This window comes from Arvicanthis niloticus, chromosome 16 (genome assembly GCF_011762505.2).
Source record: "Arvicanthis niloticus isolate mArvNil1 chromosome 16, mArvNil1.pat.X, whole genome shotgun sequence".
In the NCBI taxonomy this organism is placed as follows: domain Eukaryota; kingdom Metazoa; phylum Chordata; class Mammalia; order Rodentia; family Muridae; genus Arvicanthis; species Arvicanthis niloticus.
Window position 1 is genome coordinate 24,949,829 of NC_047673.1, and position 26,646 is coordinate 24,976,474.

General features: G+C 44.9%; 1 protein-coding gene across 2 annotated transcripts in view; it reads left to right on the forward strand.

The window, feature by feature from the left end:
- Nucleotides 1–25,686, forward strand: part of Gsr (glutathione-disulfide reductase) — a 41,170-nt gene extending 15,484 nt beyond the window's left edge. For both annotated transcript variants that reach the window (XM_034521017.2, XM_076914016.1), the window contains 9 exons: nt 71–218; nt 6,451–6,505; nt 8,980–9,079; nt 10,610–10,696; nt 13,803–13,961; nt 17,807–17,918; nt 20,775–20,906; nt 21,775–21,908; nt 24,608–25,686. In XM_034521017.2, coding sequence (XP_034376908.1) covers nt 71–218; nt 6,451–6,505; nt 8,980–9,079; nt 10,610–10,696; nt 13,803–13,961; nt 17,807–17,918; nt 20,775–20,906; nt 21,775–21,908; nt 24,608–24,757 — 1,077 coding nt within the window. In that variant the 3' untranslated portion in view covers nt 24,758–25,686. The remainder of the gene's footprint in view (nt 1–70; nt 219–6,450; nt 6,506–8,979; nt 9,080–10,609; nt 10,697–13,802; nt 13,962–17,806; nt 17,919–20,774; nt 20,907–21,774; nt 21,909–24,607) is intronic.
- Nucleotides 25,687–26,646: the final 960 nt, after the last annotated feature.

Consider the following 26,646-nt stretch of genomic DNA (forward strand, 5'->3'; position numbering starts at 1 on the left):
AACTTGGTGTTTTTCATTTGTTGGCTGTCTAAGTCTTATAAAATGGCTGACGTCAGTGTTCCTTCCGAAGTCCCACATAGATATCATCCACGGCTATGCAACATTTGCAGATGGTCCTCAGCCCACGGTGGAAGTCAACGGGAGAAAGTTTACTGCTCCGCACATCCTGATCGCCACAGGCGGTGTGCCCACGGTTCCTCATGAGAGCGAGATCCCAGGTGAGTCTTCCAAAAGCCAGTGCAGTCATGGAGTTTACAAGCCACGTCCTGGGATCTGCCTACGCTGGTTCTGTCTTGAGAAAGGTCAGAAGAAAAAAACGATCCCTGGAGACTACATTTAGCTAAGTGGTAATTAACAGGGAGCCAGGACTCTGAAGAGAAGTCATGGAGAACCTTCACCTTTCATTCCTGGTGTGGCACAGAGTGCTGCCAACCTGGGGTTGTCAGGCAAGTTATTAGTTCTAAGACTCGATAGACAGTAACTATTCAAGAGAGAGAAATCCCGTAAAGGAATCCATCTCCCCTGATCCATGGTTTTGTTTCTTACATAGCAAGATGTGAAAGATGAAACCATCCAGGAATCTCAGAGGTGGTCCTGTGGGCCACGTGTCTATATGTTGGACTAAGAGTCAGTGGTGACTCATGAACAGACTGCTGTATTCACTCTCAAGAGGCATTAGTCATTCTTTCTCCCACATACTAGTACACGTCTTGGATAGTGAGTTTCTTAATTTTTTTATTGCTGTGCTAAAATACTGTTGACAAAAGCAACTTAAGCAAGAAAGGGTTTATTCGTCGCCATGGTTGAGGTTGCAGTCCACCAAGAAGGAAATTCACAGCGGTAGGAACTTGAGGGGACTGGGCACAGTACAGCACAGTAATGAAACAGAGTAGTGAGCCATTCATCCCTGGCTAGGGAATGGCACTACCCACAGTGGGTGGATGTTCCCAGTCAGCTAATTCCTCATAGACATGCCCAGAGACCCCCATCTCCCAGATTATTCTACATTCTTTCATATTGACAACTAACAAAAGTGATCACAGTGGGCATGCTTTATACATTTTTCAATGCTCATGGACCGGCTTCAAAGCTTGTGACAATTTTGCTTATGGAGCACTTTGGGTGTGTGCATTTATGCCTTTAGACAGATCTTTTCCTGTTTGTTTTGGTTTTGAGATAGTCTCATGTAACTCAGGCTGGCTTTGAACTTAATATGTAATCAGCAATGACCTTAAATCCTGATTCTTCTGATAGGGCACGTGCCACCATGCCAGCTTATAGTTTTTCTTTTGTTTATTGTTGTCTTCCCTTTTTTTTCTCTCTCTCTCTCTGGAATTTTTTTTTTTTTGGGGGGGGGGGGTTTCGAGACAGGGTTTCTCTGTGTAGCCCTGGATGTCCTGGAACTCACTCTGTAGACCAGGCTAGCCTCGAACTCAGAAATCTGCCGGCCTCTGCTTCCCAAGTGCTGGGATTAAAGGTGTGCGCCACCACTGCCCGGCTCTCTCTGGAATTTTAAGCAGGGTTTATAACCCCCAAAGCTAGAAAACAAAATACAAGGATACCATTTTCAAATTGTAATATTTACTTAGGAATACTGGGTGGGCACAGCCCTGTGAAACCAGACTCCAGTATTTTTTGTTCAGTGGGTAAAAAAGAAAAGGTTAAGTCTGAAGAGATAGCTCAGTGGTTAAGAACACTTGCCGCTCTTGCAAAGGACCCAAGTTCAGTTTCCGCTGCCACCAAGGTGGTTCAGAACCATCTGCAATTTCAGTGCCTGTGAGTCCAACACCTTCTGGCTTTACAGGCACCAGGCACTCACAAGGTTGTCTGTATGCCGGAGAGGCTGTGCCAGAGAGATGCTCAGTAGATGCTCAGTCCACAAGGCTGGATGTCTCAGCAGTTCCATTCTGACACTGCAGGCCCCCCGGGGTTCCTAGAGAGCCTCTGGCTTCTGGCTCTGCTGGAGGACTGAAGCCACTGTGTTCCCATGTCAGTGAAGGGTAGCAGCAGCAGCAACAGCGGCATCGAAACAACAGAGTAGATGCACTCATCAGCAAGGAGAGGAGGGAAGGGCAAAAGCTGCGCCTCCACCACTAGAAGGTGCTATTATTCTCTCCCCTCCATCCCGGTAGATGTAGCTTCGGTTTCCAGACAGTGAATCTGTAAGTATGAAGCAAGCAAAAGCAGAATAGCAAATAGCAACGGAGCAGATGAATAGAGGCAGCAGAGAGCAAACCATGATCAGGTCAGAAGCCTGTAACACCAAGCAAAAACCTTTAATAGTGTAACTGGGTGTGCAAGCAAAAGCAACAATGTTGCATCAGGCACTTACAACAGCTTGCTGAAATGGCTGTCCTGGAGCTCCCAGTTGGGAGATTCCAGGCCGAGCTTTTGGCTTCTCCCTGCTGCAGGGCTTTGTACTCTGTGGGGTAGACTGTAAGCAGTAGCCTCTTGGCTTGTCAGCTAGCCTTTTTTTGGTGCACAGAGTTAAATACCCTTAGCTGTTCTTTCTTGTCAGAGAAGCAGTGACTCAGCCTCACCCAGGATGGGGAGTCTTGGGGGACCCTTTACATAAGCACTTGAGTCTGGGACAAGGGAGGCCTTCTCACTCCCAGAGTCTGTTTCTCTACAGCACAAACATCAAATGACAGTTTACCAATGTAACATATACCACACTCCCCGTTACTCCTGGAAAGTACCTGCCCAGAGGTACTTCTCTTGGTTGACCTAGATTCAGCAAGCTGATGGTCAAGATTAACCATTACAGAAGACCAAGGCAGGAGCATTGCCTTAAGCTTGAGGCCTGCCTGGACCACAGAGTATGATCCTGTCTCAAAACTGTACCCTGAAGAATACAGGCAAGGAGCCGACAGTTCTGGTGTTACGCTGTGCTCTCTGCCCTCTGAGGCACTCTAAATAAGCATGCTTTCCTGTTTTTTGTTTTTGTTTTGTTTTTTTTTGGGTTTTTTATTTGTTTGTTTGTTTGTTTTTGAGACAGGGTTTCTCTGTGTAGCCCTGGCTGTCCTGGAACTCACTCTGTATGTAGACCAGGCTGGCTTCAAACTCAGAAATCTGCCTGCCTCTGCCTCCCAAGTGCTGGGATCAAAGGCGTGTGCCACCACTACCCAGCATGCTTTCCTTTCTGAAAAGTAAAGTAATTAAACTAAAATATGTGGTAGGATATTCCTGCAGTGGTCTGGGTTATCGCTCTGTGCCAGAGTGTATGCTTAGCAGGTGTAAGGCCTAGGTTCAGTTTCCAGCAGTGCAAAAAATAAAACATTAAGCACCTAATGGGGCTGGGGGCCTGGTGAGATGGCCCAGCTGTTAAAGAGCGCTTGGTGCTCTCCCTGAGGAACTGAGTTCAGTTTCTAGCACCCACATAGTAGCTTACAACCGTCTATAACTTCAGTTCCAGGGACTCCAGTGCCCCCTTCTGGCCTCTGCCGGCACTGCATGCACATGGTATACATATATGCAGGCAAAACACCCATCTATAAATATATATAATAGTATATATATAAAATAAGTATATATGTGATCTTTTAAAAAAATACAATGGTAGGGCTAAAGAGATGGCTCAGTGGTTAAGAGCACTGGTTGCTCTTGCAGAGGACTGGGTTCAGTTCCCAGCACCCACATGGAGGCTCACAACCAACTTTAACTTCAGTTCTAGGGATCCAACACCCCTTCTAGCCTCTGCAGGCACTGCATACACAGTGTGCACAGACATGCATGCAGGTAAAACACTTCTACCCATAAAATAAAATATTTTTAATAAAAAGCAATACAATAACAGTAGAAACCTAACGATCGGTTCTGTCTGTAGAGAGCGGAGTAGAGGCATGGGATGGGGAAGAGTCCTGATCTCACTCTCCCCTCGAGGATACTGTCCCCTGATGCATGTGTCCATCTGTCCATCTCTGTCTCTGTCTATATTGAGGATTGAGCTCAGAATCTCACACACGCCAGCCACATACACATTACCTCCTGAGACACAGCCTCGCTTTTTAAATGATTTAAAATATTCCCTCATTAATCAAGATAATAAAAACAAATGCAGCCTCTAAAGTAAGCCTTCTAAGGCACCAGATGGTGAAGGCATAGTGTCTTGAGGCAGGTGTTTAACGCTTTAATTGGTGGCTTGAGCGTGGGCTAGCAGGGCCCAACAGGCAGACTAAAGCCTCATGCGACAGCCAGCCTTATTCAGAGCATCAGACAATTCTCGCTGAGGGTTAAGAAGAGTGACACCGTGCATGGACTGTGTTCTGACAATGGGGAGGATCCGTAGAGACAGGCGTGAACCAGAGAGACTCCTAAGAGAGGGACTCTCAGAATTCTGTGCTGCGAGAGAGAACAGCCAGAAGAATCTGTAATAAAGACATCTTTGAGGGATTTTCAGTCAGTTCACTCAGTTTGACAAGCCCTGAACGTCTTGAAGCAAGCGTTTTGAGCTGCACCTAGAATTAAGTTACAGTGAGATTACGGAGACCCATCAAGCCAGAGAGAGGGGACTTCCGTAAGGCGGCAAGTTCGTTACTGGTTTATAATCAGTGACAGGATCTGTGTGATGTTCAGAAACCAAGCTGACAGTGACTGCCCAGAAACAATTTCGAGGCTGGAGACTGTTGGGAGGTTGTCGTCTGCAGGAGCTCTCAGCCCCGAACGGAAGGTGATTGCTGAGCCTTCTACTTGGATTAGAGGGGATGGGCTGAAGACAGCTCACAAAACGTCAGGTGCTGTGTGTTACTGATTTAAAGACAGGTTTCAAAGCATACTCTTCACTGAGACCAGCCAGGGTTTGCTCATGGCACTTAGATTTGGTAAGTGCAGTGTATCCGTTAGTCGATGAGCTGCGGAGGCGGGTGATAGAGAAAGTGTCACACATCAACAGCTCGAGGCCACGTCTGGATTACTAGGGGAAGGCACTCAGTTCCTTTCACTACAGTGGTGAGAGGCTTGAGTTTTGATTCTAAATGAGGTTACATCCGGATTCTGAAAGGTGAAATGTAAAGTGCTCCAAAGTCTAACAGGTCTTTTGTTGTTGTTGTTGTTGTTATTTTCTTTCTTTCTTTTTTCTTTCCTTCTTTATTTTTTTAAATCTTTTTTAATTTTTTTTTTTTTTATTTTTGAGTGTTGATATACCACAGTCAGAAAATTCTGCCCAGGAAACTTTTATTTCCTGTATAAAATTCATTTAAGATGTTGTATAAGTACTTTTGTGTTGCTTCCCCCACCCCACACACATAGGTCTTGAAGCCCAGACTTGAAGCCTCTAGTCCACTCTCTACTTTGAATTCCTCATCCTCCTGCCTCTGTGTCCCCAGTGCTGGATTACAGGTCTGTGCCATCATGCCCAGTTTATTATGTACAGTTCAGTCTTGGGCTGCGTTCCTAAGACACCTGTCTTGGTGTTTCTAGTGCTTCGATAAAACACCATGACCAAAAGCAACTTGGGGAGGAAAAGGAAAGGTTTATTTCACCTCACAGACTAATTCATCATGAAGGGAAGTCAGGGAAGGAACTCAAAATGGGAACCTGGAGGCAGGAGCTGAAGCAGAGACTGACTGGCTTGCTTCCTCATGGCTTGCTCAGCCTGCTTTCTTACACAACCCAGGACCACCTATTCACATTAATTAAAAACAAAATGCCCCCATAGACATATTCCCAATTCTGAAACAATTCTGAAATTTGAAATTCTGGTTTCCAGTGTTGCAGAAAAGGGACAAATACGAAAAGAAGAATTTTGAGGCAGGACAGGTGTGAATATGGAACTAGAATATTTGAGGAGGAAACCACCGCAACTCTGTGTGTAGTCTTGAAGAAAAATGGTAGAAGCCAGGGGTGTTGGTGCACGCCTTTAAACCCAGCACTTGGGAGGGAGAGGCAAGCAGTTCTGTTGTGAGTTTGAGGTCAGTCTGGTTTACAAAGTGAGTTTCAGAATGGCCAGGGCTGTGTAGAGAGGTCACATCTCGAAAAGAAAGAAGATGAAGGGGGTGAAGGGAGCCGAGACCCAGCTGCTGGCTTCCTGCCTTTGCTTGGGGTTGGAGGCAGGGCAGAGCTGGCAGTCTGTTCATGATGCTGACGGGATCATGGTTCTTCGTGGAAATCTAAATTTACTTATCCATCACTGTTCCTATTTCTTGAAATAAATGTAAAATGTAGACTTCGGAAAGACATGTCCTCAGTAGGGGTCTAGCAAAACTGTCAAAACAGTACGTTTTCTGAGAGTTGCTTGGTTCTTGAATAAATTGTGTTCAGGCCAGGCATGGCAACTCATACCCCAAATCTCCAGTGCTCAGAAGGCTAACAGGATTGTCATGAGTTTGAGGCTAGCCTGGGCTACATAGTAAGTCCCAGGTCAATCTAGATTACAATGCTACACCCTTATCTCATCCCCAGAACATAAGGTTAAGTGGTATGTTTATCACTCTCTGGTATTTCTCTACATAGGTGCCAACCTTGGGATAACAAGTGACGGCTTCTTTCAGCTGGAAGACTTGCCCAGGTGAGCAGACTGGACTTCAGGGATGCTGTTCTCTCTCTCTCTCCTGGTAACCCAGCTCATGCTTTTCCACCCCGCCTCCCTTTCTGAGTTGCCCGTGCTGTCTTGAACTCAAAACCTCAGCTTACTCACCTGTCTCAGCATGATCTCCTCTAAGTGTTTGGGTTTCACAGAGGTGATGCAGGTGAGCACCCATCCAAGATAGTCACGACTCAGCTGTGTCTGGATGACATATATGTCTCTTCAGACCCACCCCCGAGAAAGCTTGATTACAGATACTTATCCATTACATATTTTAGAACTACTTAATACACTAATACACTTTTATTGATATGAATACAAGCTTAATGAATGAATCCATTCAGGCCGTTAAAAAGGAAGGCTCTGGGAACAGAAGGAAATTAACAGCTGAGGTGGGCATCGTGCCTTTGCCTGTGCCCCCAATTCTCTAGGAGGCCAAAGTGGAGAATGGCTGGAACCTAGACATTCCTGGCTAGACTGGATAACCTGCAGCAACCCTTGTCTCAAAAAAAAAAAAAAAAAATCCAGTTGTGGCATTGTGCTCCTGGTTTACTTGGAAGACTGAGGCAGGAGGATAGCTTTGCTATATGGTGAATTCAAGGCCAACCTGGGCTACCTAGAAAGATCTTGCCTCCCTCTAAAGCTATTTCTTAGGGATTGTTTTTTTTTTTTTATTCTTTTTTTTTCTCTTGTAAAATTTTTAAAATCATAAACTATAGCCCTGAATAAATCCTATATGTGAGGTACCAAAGCTGTGCCCTGCCTAATTCCATATTTGATCTGAGGGCTTTTGGCCGGATGGGGTGGGCAGCTCGAAACCTCTGGAAGGCTGCATGTGGTAGTGGGTATCGAGGCATTATGAGGTAAAAAGGGGTTGTTGCTTTGAGATGTGGAACTGTGAAGAATCATTTCCAGTGTACACTGTAGTGACAGGAGGGTGAGGTGAAGGTGGCGGTGGAAGCCAAGGGGAAGCCTTGGGCAGCTCTCAAGAGAAAGCCGTGTGATCTGTCCCTTGCACCTGACCCCCAATCTCTGCAAAAATACTGTTCTTTCATGCATCCACAGTCATTTCTACTCGCTCTACTTTCAAGTATTCTTCTTTGACAAACATCATCAGGGTGCGTTTCTTTCTTTAGAAATGGGCTGGGCCTTGTGGTGTGTGAGTTTATAAGCCCAGCTACTCTGGAGGCTGAAGCTATGGGATTGCACATTCAAGCTCCCCTGTTGAGCAGACTAAAGCCAACCGTGGCCATTTGGCAAAGCCAATCTTTAAACTTACTTTCTTTTAAAGGCTGGAGATAACAGCTCAGTGGCCGAGGTGTATCTAGTTTGGAAAGGGCTCTAGGTCATTTACCCTGTTACCATCAAAGAAGGGATCTTTGAGAGCACAAACCACTACCCATCCTGTCTAGTGTACTACCTAGTACAGTGCAGGACTTCAGTGTCCCAAAAGAAAGAGGAAGTGGAGAGAGGGAGTGAGAAAAGCAAAAGCGGGGAAGACACGGAAAGGAAGAGACATGGGAGTGATGGACGGGGCTGTTCATAGGTCTTAGGATGGAAGCTTTGGGTTGTGCTTGGATTTTAGGATGAGAGGGTCCTCGCTGATCATTTGCGGCCATTTGGGTTCTTTAAGCTTCAGCCAGGCCAGGAAGCCTCTGTAGGCTAGAACTTCTATGGAAAGTACTGGACGATGATGGCTCATTTGTTCTTCCTCTAAATGCTTTCCCGTGTGTTGCAACAGTGAGCAGACATGTTGGGAGCCTTGGAAAACCTGTAGCTTGAAAATCTTCCTGCCCCAGCCTGGAAGTAAGCCTCCAGAAGTAAGCCTCCAGCAACAGCCTTTCTCCAGCACATCGATCCAGACATTCATTCAAGCATTTAGCGAGGCTTAAGCTCTTTTGTTAAATCAAAATGGATTCAGGATGTTGAGTCTGGGCCACCCAAATGCCAGGATTACCGGCAGGAGCCGCCATGCCTGATTTAAGGCTTTCTTAAGTTGGCCTTTGATCATGCTACAAGGATTAATAGAACTGAATAATGACCAGGGAGAAGTCCCAGCCCTGAAAATAATGGCTCTGTTGGATTTATGGATGGAAATTGGGAGGAGTTCAGGACCAGTCTCAGCTAGCCATTAGCCCACTGGGATACAGAGACTGTCTCTTAAAAAATTAACAAATGGAAACAGGACAGGAGGAACTTAAATGTCAAATAAAAACATCTTTCTTCTATGAGGGAGAATTCTGTTTTGTTCTGCTTGTGAATAGGGTCTTGCCGTGTAGCTCTGCATGGCTGCCTCTGCTTCCAAATGCCGGAATCGCAGGTGCCATGTTGCTCGCAAAATGTTAACTGTTAAAGAGACTGAGCAGAGAGCCTGAGGGAGGCTTGTGAGTCTGTACATCTAAAGCCATTCCGAATCAGTCTAAGAAACGAACAGTCGCCCTTTGCTTTCCATTCAGCCGCAGCGTCATCGTGGGTGCCGGTTACATTGCCGTGGAGATTGCGGGCATCCTCTCGGCCCTGGGCTCTAGGACGTCTCTTATGATCCGGCATGATAAGGTAAGTCCTGTCTCCTTCTGTCCCCTTTCTTTGATTTTTTTTTTTTTTTTCTAATTAGAGGAGAATTTTTCTTCTTTTTAAAAATCTAGAGATCACCTAATTTTAATATTTTAATTTAATTTTATTATTATGTATGTATGATAACGCATATGTGAGTATAGATGGTTGTATACTGCGCTGCCTGGGCGGAGGTCAGAGGACAACTTATGGGGGTTGTTCCTCTTTCCACTGTGGGGTCTGGGCAAACTTAACACCAATGATTTTACCAGTAAATTTCACATTTATATATATCTTCCACAGTGTGCAAAGTCAGTCCCAGCACATACCCCTTAAACAGCCTCCCTTTATTATCCGGCTGGTGTTGGATACCCAGTATCTCTTTCTTTATAAGCAGAATCAGGCTCACTTTGATATTTGACTCTTCAATGGGAACAGACGGTGTGTTATCCACCAGTTTCTGTGATCCACCAGCAGGACCAAAAGCACTGTGTAGAAGGAATGATTCCAGAGGGGAAAGAATCCATTGTAGCAGGAAATTATGGCCACAGTGGCAGCATGATGACCAAAGCTGAGAGTTCAGCCACAAACAGGAAGCAGAAGGAGCCAGCTGGAAGTGTCCTGAGGCCTTCCGTCCTCAAAGCTGGTCCTCCAGCAAGGCTGCACCGCTTAACCCCCTTCCCCCCCAAACATGAGCGCTAACAGGAGACCAAGCACTCAAATATCTGAGCCTGTGTGGGATGTATTCGAACCACTACAGGCTTCTGTAGTCCAGCTCTCTAAAACGAGACGTTCTAATACGGTGCAATCCAGAGATACACTGATTTGACCCTTACATGCTAAGAAGTGGTGGTAGCACTGTGTAATGAAGCCATATGTTTCTGTAAGAGCCATAAGCTTTGTAAGTGCAGTAAAAACACTGCAGGTCCTAACAGAGAGTGGTCTTAAATCTGACCTGAATGAAGCCTTCGGTGGTCATTGGCACTGAGTGGCACGTACAATACAGAGCGTACGTGTAACGTGTTCAGATCCATGGAATGATGAAGTCTCTATCCATTTGGTTCTTGATTAAGTTTGGGTCATACTATGTTTTACTATGTTTAGAAAAACATTTTTTTCTGTCGCCTGATTTTTGTGGCCCCCACCCCACCCCACCCCTTCATTTGCTTCTACCAGTTTAAAATGCTGGATCTATCGACTGTTTCTCACAGGATAACTGAGAGAGCTTTTTCTAGAGGGGAGAAAGAAGAACGGAAAGAGAGGAACGTGAAGCTAGTTGAGGTTTGACGTTTGACTGTTCATGTTCCAGAACTCTGAAATAAGTGTTGATGAAACCAGATATAGCACAGACTCTGGTGACACGGGTTAGTGGAGGTCTGCTGAGCTGTATCAGTGTTAGCATGTGTGAAGGAGGCGGTAGGAGAAAGGGTAACAGTTCACTGGAGCCGCTAGCCCAAGCCCGTGCTACTCAGCTCTAATCAGGTTTTCTTTCTTTCCCTCCGTCCATCCCTGTACTGCCCATGGTGACTGCAGGTTCTTAGAAGCTTTGATTCTCTCATCAGTTCCAACTGCACCGAGGAGCTGGAGAACGCTGGTGTGGAGGTGTTGAAGTTCTCACAGGTACGTGCGGCCGTCAGTCATGTTCAAGACTAAGGGTAGAGCAGGAGAGCCTGTGGGTTGGCTCGACCACTGAGCTGCCCCTCCGGCGGCCTCGTTAGCTCTGCCATCCTGTGCTACTCTCCTGCAGCTTAGCCTGCTTCTGATCCCAGTGCTGGTGACTTCCTTCCTCTCTCTCTTTTTTAATGTGTGTGGATGTTTTGCCTTTGTGGATGTCTGTGCGACAGCTGCGTGTTTGCCTGGTGACTTGGAAAACCAGAAGAGTGTGTCGGATCGGATCCCGTGGTACTGGAGTTACAGGTGGTTGTGAGCGGCCATGTGGGTGCTGAGAATTGACTTTGGGTCCTCTGTGAGCAGCTTTTAACAAACTCTTAGCCATCTCTAGCAATGAGCCCTGTACCCCACACCCACACCTACACCCCACACCCATACCTACACACCACACCTACACCCCACACCTACACCCACACCCCACACCTACACACCACAGCCACACCTACATCCCACACCCACACCTATACCCCACACTCACACCTACACCTCACACCCACACCTATACCCACCTACAACTACACCTACATCCCACACCTATACCCCCACACCCACACCTACACGCCACACCTACATCCCACACCTACACCTCACACCCACACCTATACCCCAATCCACACTCCACACCTACACCCATCCCACACCCCCCCACACCCCACACTCCCTTGTTTGTATATGTTTGTGTTTTGTGGTGAGTGGTTGGTTTTTTGTTGTTGTTTTTTTAAATGGTTACTCGATAGGATCTTGCTTTGCAGTCCAGGCTAGACTTGAACTCACGACCCTACTGCTTCAGCCTCCTAAGTGCTGGTGTTACAGACATGCACCGCCACACCCAGCTTCTGCCAAATGTCTTCTGTCTTAAAAAGCTTTATTTCATATCCAGGAAGTCAGGGTATAAAAGACAAGGAAGCTGGCAGTTGAGTCTCAAACTAAAACTTTTTAATGTTTGCTTGTTCTCGTGTACCTTTCTGCACATCTTTATTTTTCAGATTTTTCAAGACGGCAAGAAATCAAATTTCCAAGTGTGTGGCCTCTAAAAATTATTTTATCTATTTTACTCAGTTTAACCAAATCGTTACAAAGTATTTTCTTCCTCAGGAAGTTACTTAATTTAGAGAATTAGCCTGGTAAGTGTGACTGTCCCCCTTTTCAGGTCTGCACTACTCTTTCAGCATAGCCTGTATTGAGTAGAGTCATAAATGACAGTGTGCTTTGAGGTGCAGAAATGAAGGGGTTTCCGTCAGTATCACTTTGGAGACCTTCGTTAAGTGATGACCCGGGTACCTGTAGGGATGGTCCCTGCAACTGCCTATCCATCCACAACCGGGTTGTAAATATATGAAATAAAAGGGTGTTTCTACTGACATGTACAGGGCTTTTTTTGTTTGTTTGTTTGTTTGTTTGTTTGTTTTTCGAGACAGGGTTTCTCTGTGTAGCCCTGGCTGTCCTGGAACTCACTCTGTAGACCAGGCTGGCCTCGAACTCAGAAATCCACCTGCCTCTGCCTCCCAAGTGCTGGGATTAAAGGCGTGCGCCACCACTGCCCGGCTTTCATTCTTTTCTAAATAATACAGACTAACAAACAACTATAACGTGACATTTACATGTGCTTGGCATGATAAGCAGCCTGAAGTTGATTTGAAGAATTCAGGATGCACTGTTTTACATGGGGATGGCAGCTCACAGCTGTCTGTAATTTCACTTCCAAGGGATAGGATGCCCTCTTCTGGCCACTGTGGGCATGGCACACAGGTGGTGCACAAGATATATATGAAATCAAAACAGACACACACACACACACACACACACACACACACGAGTACAGGTATCTTTGGAGTACAGGTATTCAGAGGTGTTGGATTTCCCTAGAGGTGAACTAACAGGCAGTTATAAGCTTTCCAATATGCTTGGAGCCAAACTCGGGTCACCTCTCTGGCCCCAGAAATAAGCAAATTGTGTGTGTGTGTGTGTGTGTGTGTATACACAGAGGGTATCAGTCAGTCCCAAGGCCTCCAGGTGCTCTGTCTGTGACCTCGTTTCCTTGTGTGATGGATTTCAGCTGATATTGCCCCATGTTCCCCCTGCAAGTAGAATATGTAATGTTACAGTTCCTAATAAGCTATAATGGGCTATTAGCTCGTGCAGACTTCCTTATCCAAGTGTTCTGTTATTTTTCATCCCATCCTCTGCCTCCACATCTTGCCATTCGGTACACTTACTCCTGTGGGTTCAGGTCAGGACCAAGGTGAGGACCAAGGTCAGGCCCCTGTGGGGACCAGTCTCATTTTAACCATCCCATACAACAATATAAGCCAGTGTTTCTGGCCATTAGAAGAATCACACAATCAAGGAAACAGGCCTGGCTCTGAGGAGTTTAGCATCTGTGGCCCTTGGCTATAATTAAATACCCCGTTTCAGCTATAAGTAAATGTTAAAAATTCTAACTGGGGGTCTGGAGATTGCTCTTCCAGAGGTCCTGAGCTCAATTTCCAGCAACCATATGATGGCTCACAGCCATCTGTAATGGGATCCGATGCACTCTTCTGGTGTGTCTGAAGAGAGTAATGGTGAATACATAAAATAAATAAACAAATCTTAAAAAAAAAAAAAAAGAAAGAAAGAAAGAAAGAAAGACCGAAAAAAAAGAAGAAAAAAACCCAACCAAACCAAAAAAAAAAAAAGTGTTTTTTTGTTTGTTTGTTTTTTGTTTTTTTAAATTCTAACTAGGTATAATGGACCAAACTTGTAATTCCAGCACTTAGGAGTCTGGAGCAGAAATTTTGATAGAGATTTGAGGTCAGTCTGGGATATAGATTGAGAGTCTATCTCAAAACAGAAAACACAAACATCTGGTTTTACTATGTGCCTGGTGGCTTAGGTCTAAACTCCCAGCTACTCTGTAAGCTGAGACAGGAGGATCATGAGTTCAAGACCTGTCTGAACTACGGAGTAAGTTTAAGGCCAGCCTATGCTGTTGGTGAGATCCCACCCCTTCGCTTTGATACTACTTTCTCCCCTCTCCTCCCACACATACTTAACACTTTTTTTAAAAAAATAGGTTAAGGAAGTAAAAAAGACACCGTCAGGCTTGGAACTCGAAGTAGTTACTGCTGTTCCTGGTAGGAAACCCACCACGACCATGATTCCAGATGTTGACTGCCTGCTCTGGGCCATCGGACGGGACCCAAACTCTAAGGGCCTGAATCTAGATAAACTGGTAAGCTTGTTGATTAGTAATTAATGAGACTTGGTCCACCCTGGGTGGTCTTCGGTCTCTTGATAGCGCTGTGACCTTTTGGCTACCCTTCCATGTATGTGCTTTGTCATGAAGTGCTTGCTTTGGGTACTTCTCCTTTCTGGTATTCTCTGATCCAGATCGTGCAGCCATTTCCTGACTGGCTTCCTTCTAGAAGACTTTTAAATGTTGGGGTTAGTGGATAGGCACTACCACAACTTCCCGCCCACCTCCCCTTCCTCTTCTCTCTCTCCCTTCTTTGTGGCAGTGATAAGAATTGAGTTTGGAGCATCCCATATGATAACCAGGTCTTCTGCCACTGAGTGTGGTCTTAGCCCTCCTTTTCTTCTCTTTTTTTAGACATGGTCTCACTAAGTGACTTAGGATAGCCGTGAACTCAGTCTGTAGCCCAGGCTAGCCTTACAATTTTCCTGATTCACTCCCTAGTGGCCAGAGTTACAGATTTGCACCAGCAGTCCTGGCCTGAATTGTTTTTGTCTTTTGAGACAGGATCTTTCATAGTCCAGGCTAGCCTCATTTTCGATAAAGAACTGAGGATGACCTTGAACTTGTGCACCTTCCACTTCCACTTCTCAAGTACTGGGATTCTAGTCATGAGCCGCAGGGCCTGGAGCCTTCAACAGTTTAGTGAATAAAAATATCTAGGAAGGGGCTTGGCTTGTTTTCAGGCTATAATGAAATGTAATTAAAACTTGGATGTGCAATAGGATGTTTGTAAGTATCCAGTGTGCAAGTATATTTGCTGGAATTTTTTTTATTGTGTTTATTTATTAGTGAGAGTGTGTATATGTCTGTGCTGTGTGCAGGCCAGATAACAACTTGCAGAATTCTGTTTTTGTTTTTTGGATTTTCGAGACAGGGTTTCTCTGTGTAGTCCTGGCTGTCCTGGAACTCACTCTGTAGACCAGGCTGGCCTCGAACTCAGAAATTCGCCTGCCTCTACCTCCCAAGTGCTGGGATTAAAGGCGTGTGCCACCACTGCCCGGCTTACAACTTGCAGAATTCTGGTCTTTCCTTCTGCCATGTGGGTCCTGGGCTTTGAACTCAGGTCATCGGGCTTGTCAGCGAGCGTCTTCACCACTGAGCCACCCTGTTGGCCCCATGTGAAGAGTGTCTCTCCCTCCCTCCTGCTCTTCTATTTGTTGAATTTGAAGAATAATAGTTGGCAAACTTAGTAATGGTTTCCTTTTTTTTGTTGTTGGTTTTTTTTTTTGGTTTTTTTGAGACAGGGTTTCTCTGTGTAGCCCTGGCTGTCCTGGAACTAACTCTGTAGACCAGGCTGGCCTCGAACTCAGAAATCCGCCTGCCTCTGCCTCCCAAGTGCTGGGATTAAAGGCGTGCGCCACCACCGCCCGGCAGTAATGGTTTCCTTATAGCATCTTATGTGTATGTGTGATTTACTGTGTTCTAATTTATGAGACCCACCTCAGCCTTCTCCCTTCCAGTTTTTATCTTTATGTGTTGAGTCTGTATGTATGTGTTCTTGTACATATGTATGCATATGTACGTTGCATGTAGTGGTGACATTGGTGACTTCCTCAATTGCTCTCTACCTCACTGTTTGAGGGAGTCTGTCTCTTTCTGAATGTATAGCTTCCCCGTGGTCAGCAGGCCACTCGTCCCTGCCTCCTCAGCTCTGTGATTGCTGCTACTCCTGGCTTCTCCATTCTCGATGGGGATTGAACTCAGATCTTCTTGCTTGCCCAGTGAACTCTTTATCTACAGAGCCATCTTCTAATTTCACCTTTGAATTTCTTATCCTCCCGCCTCTACTTCCCAAGTTCTGGGGTTGCAGACATGCCCTGATGCTGCAGATGCAACCCAAGGCTTCGGCATGCTGGACAAGCGTCCTGCCAGCCTCCCTGCTTCCCCAGCCCATAGGAAGGTTCATTGTAATCTTATTAAGAATTTAGCTAGGCCAGGCGGTGGTGGCACATGCCTTTAATCCCAGCACTTGGGAGGCAGAGGCAGCCGGATTTCTGAGTTCAAGGCCAGCCTGGTCTACAAAGTGAGTTCCAGGACAGCCAGGACTACACAGAGAAACCCTGTCTCGAAAAATCAAAGGAAAAAAAAAAAAAAGAGTTTAGCTAGGTCTGCCAGTGCAGGTTGAATGACTCCTGTGGGTGGGGTCGTGACATTGCATCACTCATCTAGTAAACCTTGTCGGTAACAGGGGTGAGGAAACCAGGAGACAGGGTCAGTAGGTAACTGGCCAGGCTGGCATAGGAGTCTGTCCAACCACTACTGTGTCTTAGTGGCCACGTGGACCTCATTTGCAATAGAAGCTCAAATATATGTTGTGAAATGGTTACATATGTAACATCTCATAACTAGTGAGTGAGAAGCTAGGGGTTCAGCTCAATCTGTCTGGAGCCAAAGGATGTGTCTGTCTGTCTCTTTCAGTGGCGCTGGGAGTCAGAGCCACCATCTGGTACAGGCTAAGCATGTGCTGTACCATGGAGCCATATCCCACCTACAAAGATTGTATTAATCTATATATCTACATGGATATAGATACATATGAATATATTATACATGTAATATAGGTCATATAATTCATATATAAAAATATGTATGTATATTTATATAGATACTCATTTTTGATTGAGGCTGGGTCTCACCATGTAGCCATGGCTGGCCTTGGAATTGGCTAAGTAGACCAGGTTGGCCTCCAGCTCAATACTGTTCTTAGCCAGGCTGCTCTCCTTTCCTTCTCGCGCTGGAACATTATGTCTCTCAGATCTGCAAAGCCACAGAGTAAACCTGACACTTTAGAGGAGAGAAGACCCACCAGGAAAGGAAGTCTGTTCGGTTGTACAAAACATCGTGGTTTGGAATAGAATACAGACTTTGCTAAGACAGTTAAAAAAATAAGATGGTAACTTCCAAAGGAAAGCCTTCGGCGACTGTTTCAGGTTGTGACCCTCTAGATAACCGAGATAGCTTTCTTTGGCTGTGCTAAAACACCATGACCAAAAGCAACCCAGAGAGTGATGGGTTTTTATTTCAGCTTACATAGAACATCATCTAGAGAACTCAAGGCAGGAACTCAGGGCGGGAACCTGGTGGCAGGAGCGGATGCAGAAGCCTTGGGGAAGTGCTGTGCACTGGCTTGCTCCTCATCGCTTGCTCTGCCCCCTTTCTTACTGGATGCAGCATCACCTGCCTGGGATGGCCCCGCCCACCAGCCAGTCTGGCGGGAACATTTTCTTAGTTGAAGTTCTGTCTTCCTGAAGGCCCCTAGCATGTACAAAGTTGAAGAAAACATTATCAAGTACTAGCAAGCACTTAGTGTATCAGCACTGTTTCAGAGGATCGCCAGAGTGTCAAATGTGATAGTATCTTTCTTTTCTTCTCCTCCTTCTCTTCTTCTCTTCCTCCTCCTTTTTGTTTTTGTTTGTTTGTTTTTCAAGACAGGCTTTCTCTGTGTCCTGGCTGTCCTGAACTCACTGTGTAGACCAGGCTGGTCTCAAACTCAGATCTGCCTGCCTCTGTTTACCAAGTACTGGGATTAAATGGGTGAGCCACTACCTCCCTGCTCTTTTTCTTTTCTCTGTTATTTGTCACTCCTTTTCATGCTTGCTGGATCAGTCTCATCCCATTAAAGCACCTTGGTAGTCAACAAGACTGTTCATCTTTTATATTAAGGAAGCGGTGGGCCTTGTCAGCTCGTAGTGATCTACATGTCGCCGTGAAGTCCTGTGAGTTTCTGGAGGTGCAGAGATGTGCTATCAGCCCGTCTCAGATGTCTGATGCACGGTTACAGACGGCCCCAGTATTTACCAGGTGTCCCTTTGTGGTTTTAGGGCATTCAGACTGATGAAAAAGGCCATATCCTAGTCGACGAATTCCAGAATACCAATGTCAAAGGCGTCTACGCCGTGGGAGACGTCTGTGGGAAAGCACTCCTCACCCCAGGTAACTGCGTCCTTTCTCGGGAGGAGAGGCCTGTGTGTTATCTAACCCTGCACAGCTTTTCAGACACATTCATGATGGTAGTGTTAAAAGCGGTCATTTCTTTGTCATCAAAACAGATACTGCACATTTGCCGAATAGAATTTATGACTCCTTAGAAAGCTGAATTTGTTGATTTTTCTTATTGCTGTCACAAAATACTGGAAAAAAGGCAACTTAAGGACGGAAGGGTTTGTCGTGGCTCTAGGGTGTCGGATCATCACAGCGGGCAGGGCAAGGCGGCGGGAGGATGAGGCTGCCGGTCACATGGTGTCCACGCTCGTGAAGCAGAGAGAGACAAATGTTAGTGTTCAGCTTGCTTCCTCCTTTCTCCCTCTGTCTAGTCCAGGATGCCAGCCCAAGGGATGCTGCTGCCCCTATTCATGGTAGGTCCACTCTCCTCAGTTAAATCTCTCTGGAAAAGTCCTCATAGATACATCAAGGGCTCTGTCTCCCGGTTGATTCTAAATGCAGTCAGATGGATAAGGATTATAACCACCACAAACAGTTATATGATTAGCAAGTTCTGAGATCTTCATAAAGAATTTGGAGTCCAGAAGTCATCTCAGAAAGCACACAAACACTGGTCTCAGTCAGACAGGGATAGTTTATTGAACAGTCACCCCAGGACTGATGAATCAGGGTCACAGAGGAGTCTTAAGAGCTAGCTGTGACCACGAGTCAGGATCCTACAGATCTTTAAAGCCTTGAAATCCACAAACATCTGTGCCAAGTTAATTCACCAATCAGGATTTAGGGAGAGGGGATTCCCTTAGGAACATGTCTTTGTGGTATGTTATCCTGTCCTCATTGGTTGGGGTATTCAATTGTGGTGAGGGACTTGTGTCTAATGTTCATGTCTTAACTTGCCAACCAGGATGGGTCTTGTCATGTCCAACATTCCTGTCTTAATTTGCCAACCAGGATGTCAGTTACCCCTGTACATGTCTCTTTCTGCCAAGTAGGGTGTTAGTTCCCAGGGAGGTCTTGGGAACTTAAATTTTAATTAACCCCTATTCAAAATGGAAGTCGGATTCCAAATGGTTTCTTGTATTGGTGCAGGTGTTTTTCTTATGTTGGGTTCATCCTAGGGCCAGCTTATAAAAGCAAAAAGCATAAAAATTTATACATAGGTACAGGATGCCTGGTGGTTGGTTTGGGTCCAAGCTTACTGTGGCTAACTGTACAAAACCATTCTAACTGACTTCTGTTGTGATCGGTTTCCAGAGACACCAAAGCACAGAACATAACAGAATTGGCGATTAACTAAAGCGTGGGAAAGTTTCCTTATTAGTCACAGCACAAAATGGCAGGGAGTCAGGTACCAGTTACCCAGGCCTTAACATTCTACCTAAGCCCTAACAAAGAAGGCCTTTCATCTTTCATATAGGTCACCTTCTGAAGACTCATGTCTCGGACAGTTGGTATGCTTGTGTGAGTGGTGTTGGTGCCACCAGCCCTGGTGTCCTTGTCCTCCTCATCCCTGTACCTAACCTACTTCAGGATCATATCCAAGACATTTGCCGTTGGGTGGTGGTGGCACACACCTTTAATCCCAGCACTTGGGAGTCAGAGCCAGGCGGATTTCTGAGTTTGAGGCCAGCCTGGTCTACAGAGTGAATTCCAGGACAGCCAGGGCTATACAGAGAAACCCTGTCTCAAAAAACCAAAAAAAAAAAAAAAAAAAAAAAAAAAAAAAGACGACATTTGCCACACCTGGCTATGTCATTTTCTGCTCTTGGTCTATCCTTCTGTGAGACCTCACCAGACTTCTCAAATGTCCTCAGGTCTTAACTCAATGTGAAAGCCTGCTCTCTCCATTGTTTTAAATAAAAGCGATAGATTTCGGCGCACAATACGATATTTTAAAATATTTCCATTTTGTGGAGGGCTTAGTCAACCTAGCTAACATTTATTACCTCACAGGCTTTTTTTTATTGCAAAAAATAATTAAAATCTACTCTCGGTGGTTTTTCATTTGGGTTGTTTTTTGTTTGTTTGGTTTTTATGGTCTTTTAAGACAAGGTTTATCTATGTAGCTCTGGCTGTCCTGGAATTCACTCCCTAGATTAGGCTAGCCTGGAACTCAGAGATCTACCTGCTTCTGTGTCCCAAGTGTTGGGATTAAAGGCTCGCATAACTATGCTCAACAATCGTTAACTATACAATAGATGGCATACTTAATTATGCATTTGTATTATTACCAGTAGTTACCACGCTGTGCAGTACATCTCTTGAAATAGTTATCCTAACCAAAATTTTATGTCCTTTGACAAGACTTTAAAAAAACATCCTCGCATCGTCTAAAAATGTCTACTCCTAGCTTGTCTTAGGAGGAAAAACTGCTAATTTTATATCAGTAAATTAATAACTGATAGTCTTTTTGGATTCTGGCCTTTTGAGGGGAAGACACAGGAATAAAAACAGGCCAAACATAAGCAAGCTTTTTAGTTACCAAAAAAAGAAAAAAGAAAAAAAAAAAGCTTTACCAAAGTAGAAATATTAATGGGCCAAATTGGTTTGTTCTATCAATAACCTGCCAAGAAGCCAGTGGCGTCACTAAGCAGATTATCCCCTAGGTGATTAGGAATTGAAGGATCTGTCCCTTTTCTTCATGATAGAATGCACAGTTTGTTAAGCCAGTCGTTTTGAATTGCTCATGATGGTAACGCTAGGTTTCCATTATGTTAAAGTAGACATGACAGTGACATTGATGTCGAGTTTGGTCAGAGGCACACCAGACCAGTCGATGGCTGTTGGAACAGCGCTGCTATGTTTAAATAAACAGTAAAACACACACTGGCTTTTATGTCATTGCAGTTGCAATCGCTGCTGGCCGGAAACTTGCCCATAGACTTTTTGAATGCAAACAAGATTCCAAGTTAGACTACGACAACATCCCTACCGTGGTCTTCAGCCACCCCCCTATTGGGACCGTGGGGCTCACTGAAGGTAGGTATTTGAAAATGAAGGTAATTTGTGGTTTCTTCTCTGAACTGTGTTGGCCCAAATAACTGTCTCTCAAGTCACATGGATCCTTTTGTTTAGTCTGCAGTCATAGTTCTCAGGCCAGGAGAACTTGGAGAGGGTGATTCCTAAGGCATCTCTGTTTCTGGTCCCTCTTCCCCCTGCCCCTCCCTCTTCATACTTAAATAACTTAAAAGTCGCCAAGAGAAAACAAAAGACTTCTGTGTCCTTATTATTTTTTCCTTATAATTTTTGCAGCCTATATATACAGTGTACATCTTTTTTTAAAAAAATTTATATTTTTTTAAAGATTTATTTATTTTACGTATATGATTACACTGCTGCTGTCTTCAGACACACCAGAAGAGGGCATCAGATCCCATTACAGATGGTTGTGAGCCACCATGTGGTTGCTGGGAATTGAACTCAGGACCTCTGGGAGAGCAGTCAGTGATCTTAACCACTGAGCCCGCCCTCTGTCTCCACATCTTATTTTTTTAAGAACACAGGTCTCTACTTATGTATAGTTTCAAGATGAGAAAACGTTGATTAATAAAGTATTATTTACACTTTAGACTTTGGGCAGTTTTTGCCAGCCATCTCAAATATCATTTGGAACACAGCCCCCCACTCACAGTCCAGAATTCAGTCTAGCATAATTTACTGCAGGCAGCTTGGTCTCACTTAACCAGAGACACAATTCCTCTGTGTCTGATATGACATGGAAGTTTATTCTGTAGAATTCCCTTCACTTTGGTGTGGTTGGATACTTCCCGTTTGATTCTGGCCATCACCCTCTGGTAGCTCTCTGAGATAGTTCTTGATGGAATATTTTCCTTTACGCACATTGTAGATGAAGCCGTTCATAAGTACGGGAAAGACAATGTGAAAATCTACTCTACTGCCTTTACCCCGATGTATCATGCGGTGACCACGAGGAAGACGAGATGCGTCATGAAGATGGTTTGTGCCAACAAAGAGGAAAAGGTACTGGGCAAATGGGGTTTCTTGTAGGTGACCTGGGCTCCTCCTATTTGAGAAGAGATTCTGTTCCTTTTTAAAAGTGAGGTCTCAGTCTCAGCATTGCAAAGCATACTGACTATTATAAAGATAAAGATGATTGACCACTGGTCCAAAAGAGACAGGATGCTCAGAAATACTGGGAAAGGCAGCCTGGAAAGATGACCCTGTGGCGAGCACCCACGTCAGTCAGGTGGTTCTCAGCCACCTGTAACTGTAGCCCTAAGGGGATCTGGAACCTTCTGGCCTATTGAGGGCACCCTCACACGTGTGTACAGAATTACAGAGACGCAGACATACACTTAAATAAATGTGAAATAAACCCTTTTAAAATGTAGTGGTAAATGTATTTCAAATATAAGACAAAACTTCAAGTAATAAAACAGTAAGTGGAAATTTAGTCAATCATTGAAAGTTGCTGTCTCTTGGTTTACCTTTCTGAGGGCCTGCCACATGGGTTTTGGCGTTTCGAAGGATTTTCTCTCTCCCCAGCAAATTCCTCATTTCCCTACATCTTCACCAGTGTTTTTTTTCGATGCAGCCCCTTCAGTGGGTGTCATGTGATCACTCAGTGGTTTTGAGCAGCATTTGAATGGATTTTCTTGTATAATTTAAAAAACAGGTTTAGTTTGGATTCTGAAGCTTATAAAGCTGTTTCTTGTAGTTGAATTCAATCTTGAAGAGTGTGGCCGAGTATAAAGGCTTTGGGAAGTATTTCTTTTTGCTTGAACTTTTGAAGCCGGCTCTTACCATATCACCTGGGCAATATATCCTGATCTTTGTGCCTCAGCCTCCCCACCTGTAAGATCATACCACATGCTGCCAGTACCTAGCTATGACATTATGAGCTTGCTCGAAGGCCTGATGACCTAATACTGATCCCTGTTGAGAACCGTTCTAGCCCATGTTTGGGGGCCAAAATGTCGGGGACCACTCTATCAGTGTTGGAACCCGCACTCCCAAAAGCCTTGGGGGCTAAGTTGTTAGAGCCCACACTGTCCCGGACTGCTCTGGTCCGAGGGTCAGAGTTCAGCAAGAGAGAGAGTGTGAGGATGGACTGGAGGAATGGAGACCAGACAGAGTGTGATTCAATCCCATTTATTCTTCAGTCTCTCTTCCTAGTCCAAGTCCCAAGTCTTGAGTTCCTAGTCCCTAGTGCCTCCAAGTTCCAAGTTCTAGTGCCTAATGTCTAAATCCAAGTTCTTCCTCCAAGTGCCAAGTGCCTAATAATAGTTGCCTAATGTCTAATAATTTGTAGCTTTCTTCTGTCTGCCTCTTGTCTTTTATATGTCTCACTTCTAAGCCACGCCTTTAAGTCACACCTTTAAGTCACACCTTTAAGTCATGCCCTTAGGTTTTATCTCTAAATCTAATCTCTAAGTCACGTCCTTAAGTCACACACCTTTAAGTCTCACACACCCAAGGGAAGATCCTGGGTATCTAAAACAAGATGTTATCAGAGTGTGCTCAGCTGTTGTAGGCTATTGTAAACAAGTCTCTTGTCAGGGTATATGGCTCAAGATGGCTGCAAGGATGATAGCCGCCTTCTGTCAGCTCCCCACAGATGCCCTGATTCTATAGGATGGAAGAGAGAATGACTCCCAGGAATTTTTCCCCGACCTCTACTGATATAGAAAATAGCCCATACACCTGATCACTCCCTCCTGTACCTGCTCAGTGCTCTCTGCTCTACACCCTCCCCCAGCACACAGTGAAATAAACATGAATACAAATGCATTTTAAGGGACTAGAGAGATGGCTCAGTGGTTAAGAGCACTAATTGCTCTTCCAGAGGTCCTGAGTTCAAATCCCAGCAACCACATGGTGTCTCACAAGCATCTGCAGTCAGATCTGATGCCCTCTTCTGGTATGTCTGAAGACAGCTACAGTGTACTCACATACATGAAATAAATGAATCTTTTTTAAAAAACAAATGTATTTTTAAAAATATAGCTATAGTAATAGTTTTCAACTTCAGTTCTTAATAATTAAAGTTTCATATCTGATTTGATGGGCTTCAAGCCCCAAGACATAGTTTGTGTTTTTTAGTTCAGCAGTAGAACACAGCCTGCTGCCTGGATCTATCCTCGATGCCTATGGTTGGCACATCAGTGTCAGCAGGACCCTGCCTTTCTCTTCCCATTCTACCAGGGTCTCCCTCTGGCATGTAGGCTCCCAGGTTCTTTTGTAGCTAAAATTCAGGAGTTCTTGCTCTTGCAACAGAAACAGGGGTTGAATTATAATTGTATTGTCCCTAAAATACATAACATTGTGACTTTACAGAACACCTGGTGTCCAGCGAGCAGGGGACAGAATTAGCCGAGCCAGGAAGTCACAAGTCTGTAGCTGTCTGGTTAATGAACACACTTAGCTCTTAGGAGAGAAGAAAGCCAGGCATGGTGGTGTAGGTGTAGCTCATGATCTCAGCACTGAGGAAGCTGAGGCAGGAGGATCAGGAGTTTTGAGGCCAGCCAAGCTTATACAGCACAACCCAGAGACATTGTGTTCAAAGAGAACATGGGACAGGAAGAAAGCAAGAGTAAGAAATGCCTGGTGTGCATTGGGAAGAGCCACTGAAGCAGGGCTGCAGAGGCCTGCCTCCTAGGCTTGCTTACACTGACTCTGACTATAAAGACTTGACGTCCATAATTTCTGTTTCCTTGAAGGTGGTTGGCATCCACATGCAGGGGATTGGGTGTGACGAGATGCTGCAGGGCTTTGCTGTCGCAGTGAAAATGGGGGCCACCAAGGCCGACTTCGACAACACCGTTGCCATTCATCCTACCTCTTCAGAAGAGCTGGTCACCCTGCGCTGAGAGCCCGGGGCTCGTGTGGCTAGCCGTCCGACCAGCAGGCTTCTGGGAGGAACCAATCAAGTTTACTTCCTGTGCCAGCTTTATAGATTCTGTATTTTAATCAGGAACTTCTAATGTTGTACATTTCCAGTTAAACAAACAAACAAAACAAAACAAAACAAACAAAAAAAAGAACTTATGTATCTAATCATAAGGTTGTTTTATTAATCCAGGGTTGGTTTTCATTTGATAATATTTACAATAATTAATATTTTGATTTTTTTCTTTTTAATTAACAGCCTTGTGTTTGTTGTGTTTTTCTTGCTTTGGCCCCATTCTAAGTTTAAATGTATATGAAGTACACTGAAGTTAGTGCACCTGACGGATGGATATAGTGGGCTAATTTTTTTTTTTTTTTTTTTTTTTTTTTTGAGATAGTGTCTCTATGCAGCCCAGGGTGGCCTCAGACAACTCAAAATTTTCCAGCCATAGCCTCATGAGTGCTGGAATTCTAGGCATGCATGGCTTTTCCTGGCCTAGCTTGTTTGTTTTGTATGATGGTAAGTCTCCATCTATAAATATGCAAGTGTACAGAATATATGTGTGGTATTTTTCTGTATTGGAAAGCTGCCCCGAGGATGCTACCTCTCTATTCTTGTTTTATTCTTTGCTCTGTTTTAAATGATTTTAAATGGTTCGTGTCATTTTCATGAAACGAAGTGTATTGAAGTTAGACTTGAGGCTGGCTAGGTAAAGGAGAGCCACCCTGGCGATGACTGTGTCAGGAGAGGAGGCTGGGGCACCCGGGAGCCTTTTCCTCTGAGTATTCCTGGTTCAGCCGGTCATTTCAGTATCTCTGTGTTTTTGTTACTTTTTTTTTTTTTTAATGAAAACTATTCCAAAAATTTGAAATTCACTGCGTTGTCTTATAAAATTTATTATGAAATGTACTGCTATCAGTTTTATTTTCTAAGACTTCACACTGGGAGAACAGATACCAACATGTGTTGGCGAAGAAACCTCTTTAAACAAGTGCTAGAGGGGCTGGACGGATGGGACTGTTCCATGCTCCTTGCTCTTGTAGAGGATTCAGTTCGGTTCCCAGCTCCTACATGCTAGCTCACAGCCATGTGTGACTTCAGTTCCAGGGGATCTGACTCCCTCTTCTGGCCTTTGCAGGCACTACACACATGGTGTATATACACACACACAGAGGCAAAACACTTCTAACACATAAGTACTAGGGATATGAAAGGCACTCTCTGGATAGATGGGTGTGGAAGAGCAGCCTGAGAAAATAACTTAGGTGTCTTAGGGTTTGTATTCCTGCACAGAATATCATGCATGACTAAGAAGCAAGTTGGGGAGGAAAGGGTTTATTCACCTTACACTTCCACATTGTTCTTCATCAGGAAAGGAAGTCAGGACTGGAACTCACACAGGGCAGAAACTTGGAGGCAGGAGTGGATGCAGAACACTGCTTCCTGGCTTGCTTTCCCTAGCTTGCTCAGCTTGCTGTCTTATAGAACCCAAGACTACCAGCCCAGGGATGGCACCACCCACAATGGACCTGCCCCCCTTAAGCACTAATTGAGAAAATTTCTTACAGCTGGTTCGCATGGAGGCATTTCCTCAAGGGAGGCTCCTTTCTCTGTGATAACTCCAGCTTGTGTCAAGTTGACACACAAAACCAGCCATTACACTAGCACTGGAGAGGTAGCGGCTAGGAGTGAAGGACAGCCTGGGCTACATGAGACCCTGTCTTCGAAAGGGGGGGGGGGGCGCAGTGTGCATGTTATAACCCTATTTCTGTTGTCTATCAGCTAGGTAAACAAATTCCTCATTGTCTGAGAGTTTCATGAGCAATACAGTGCTACTGAGGTTTTTCATTAAGCTTTTCCTGGGTGACT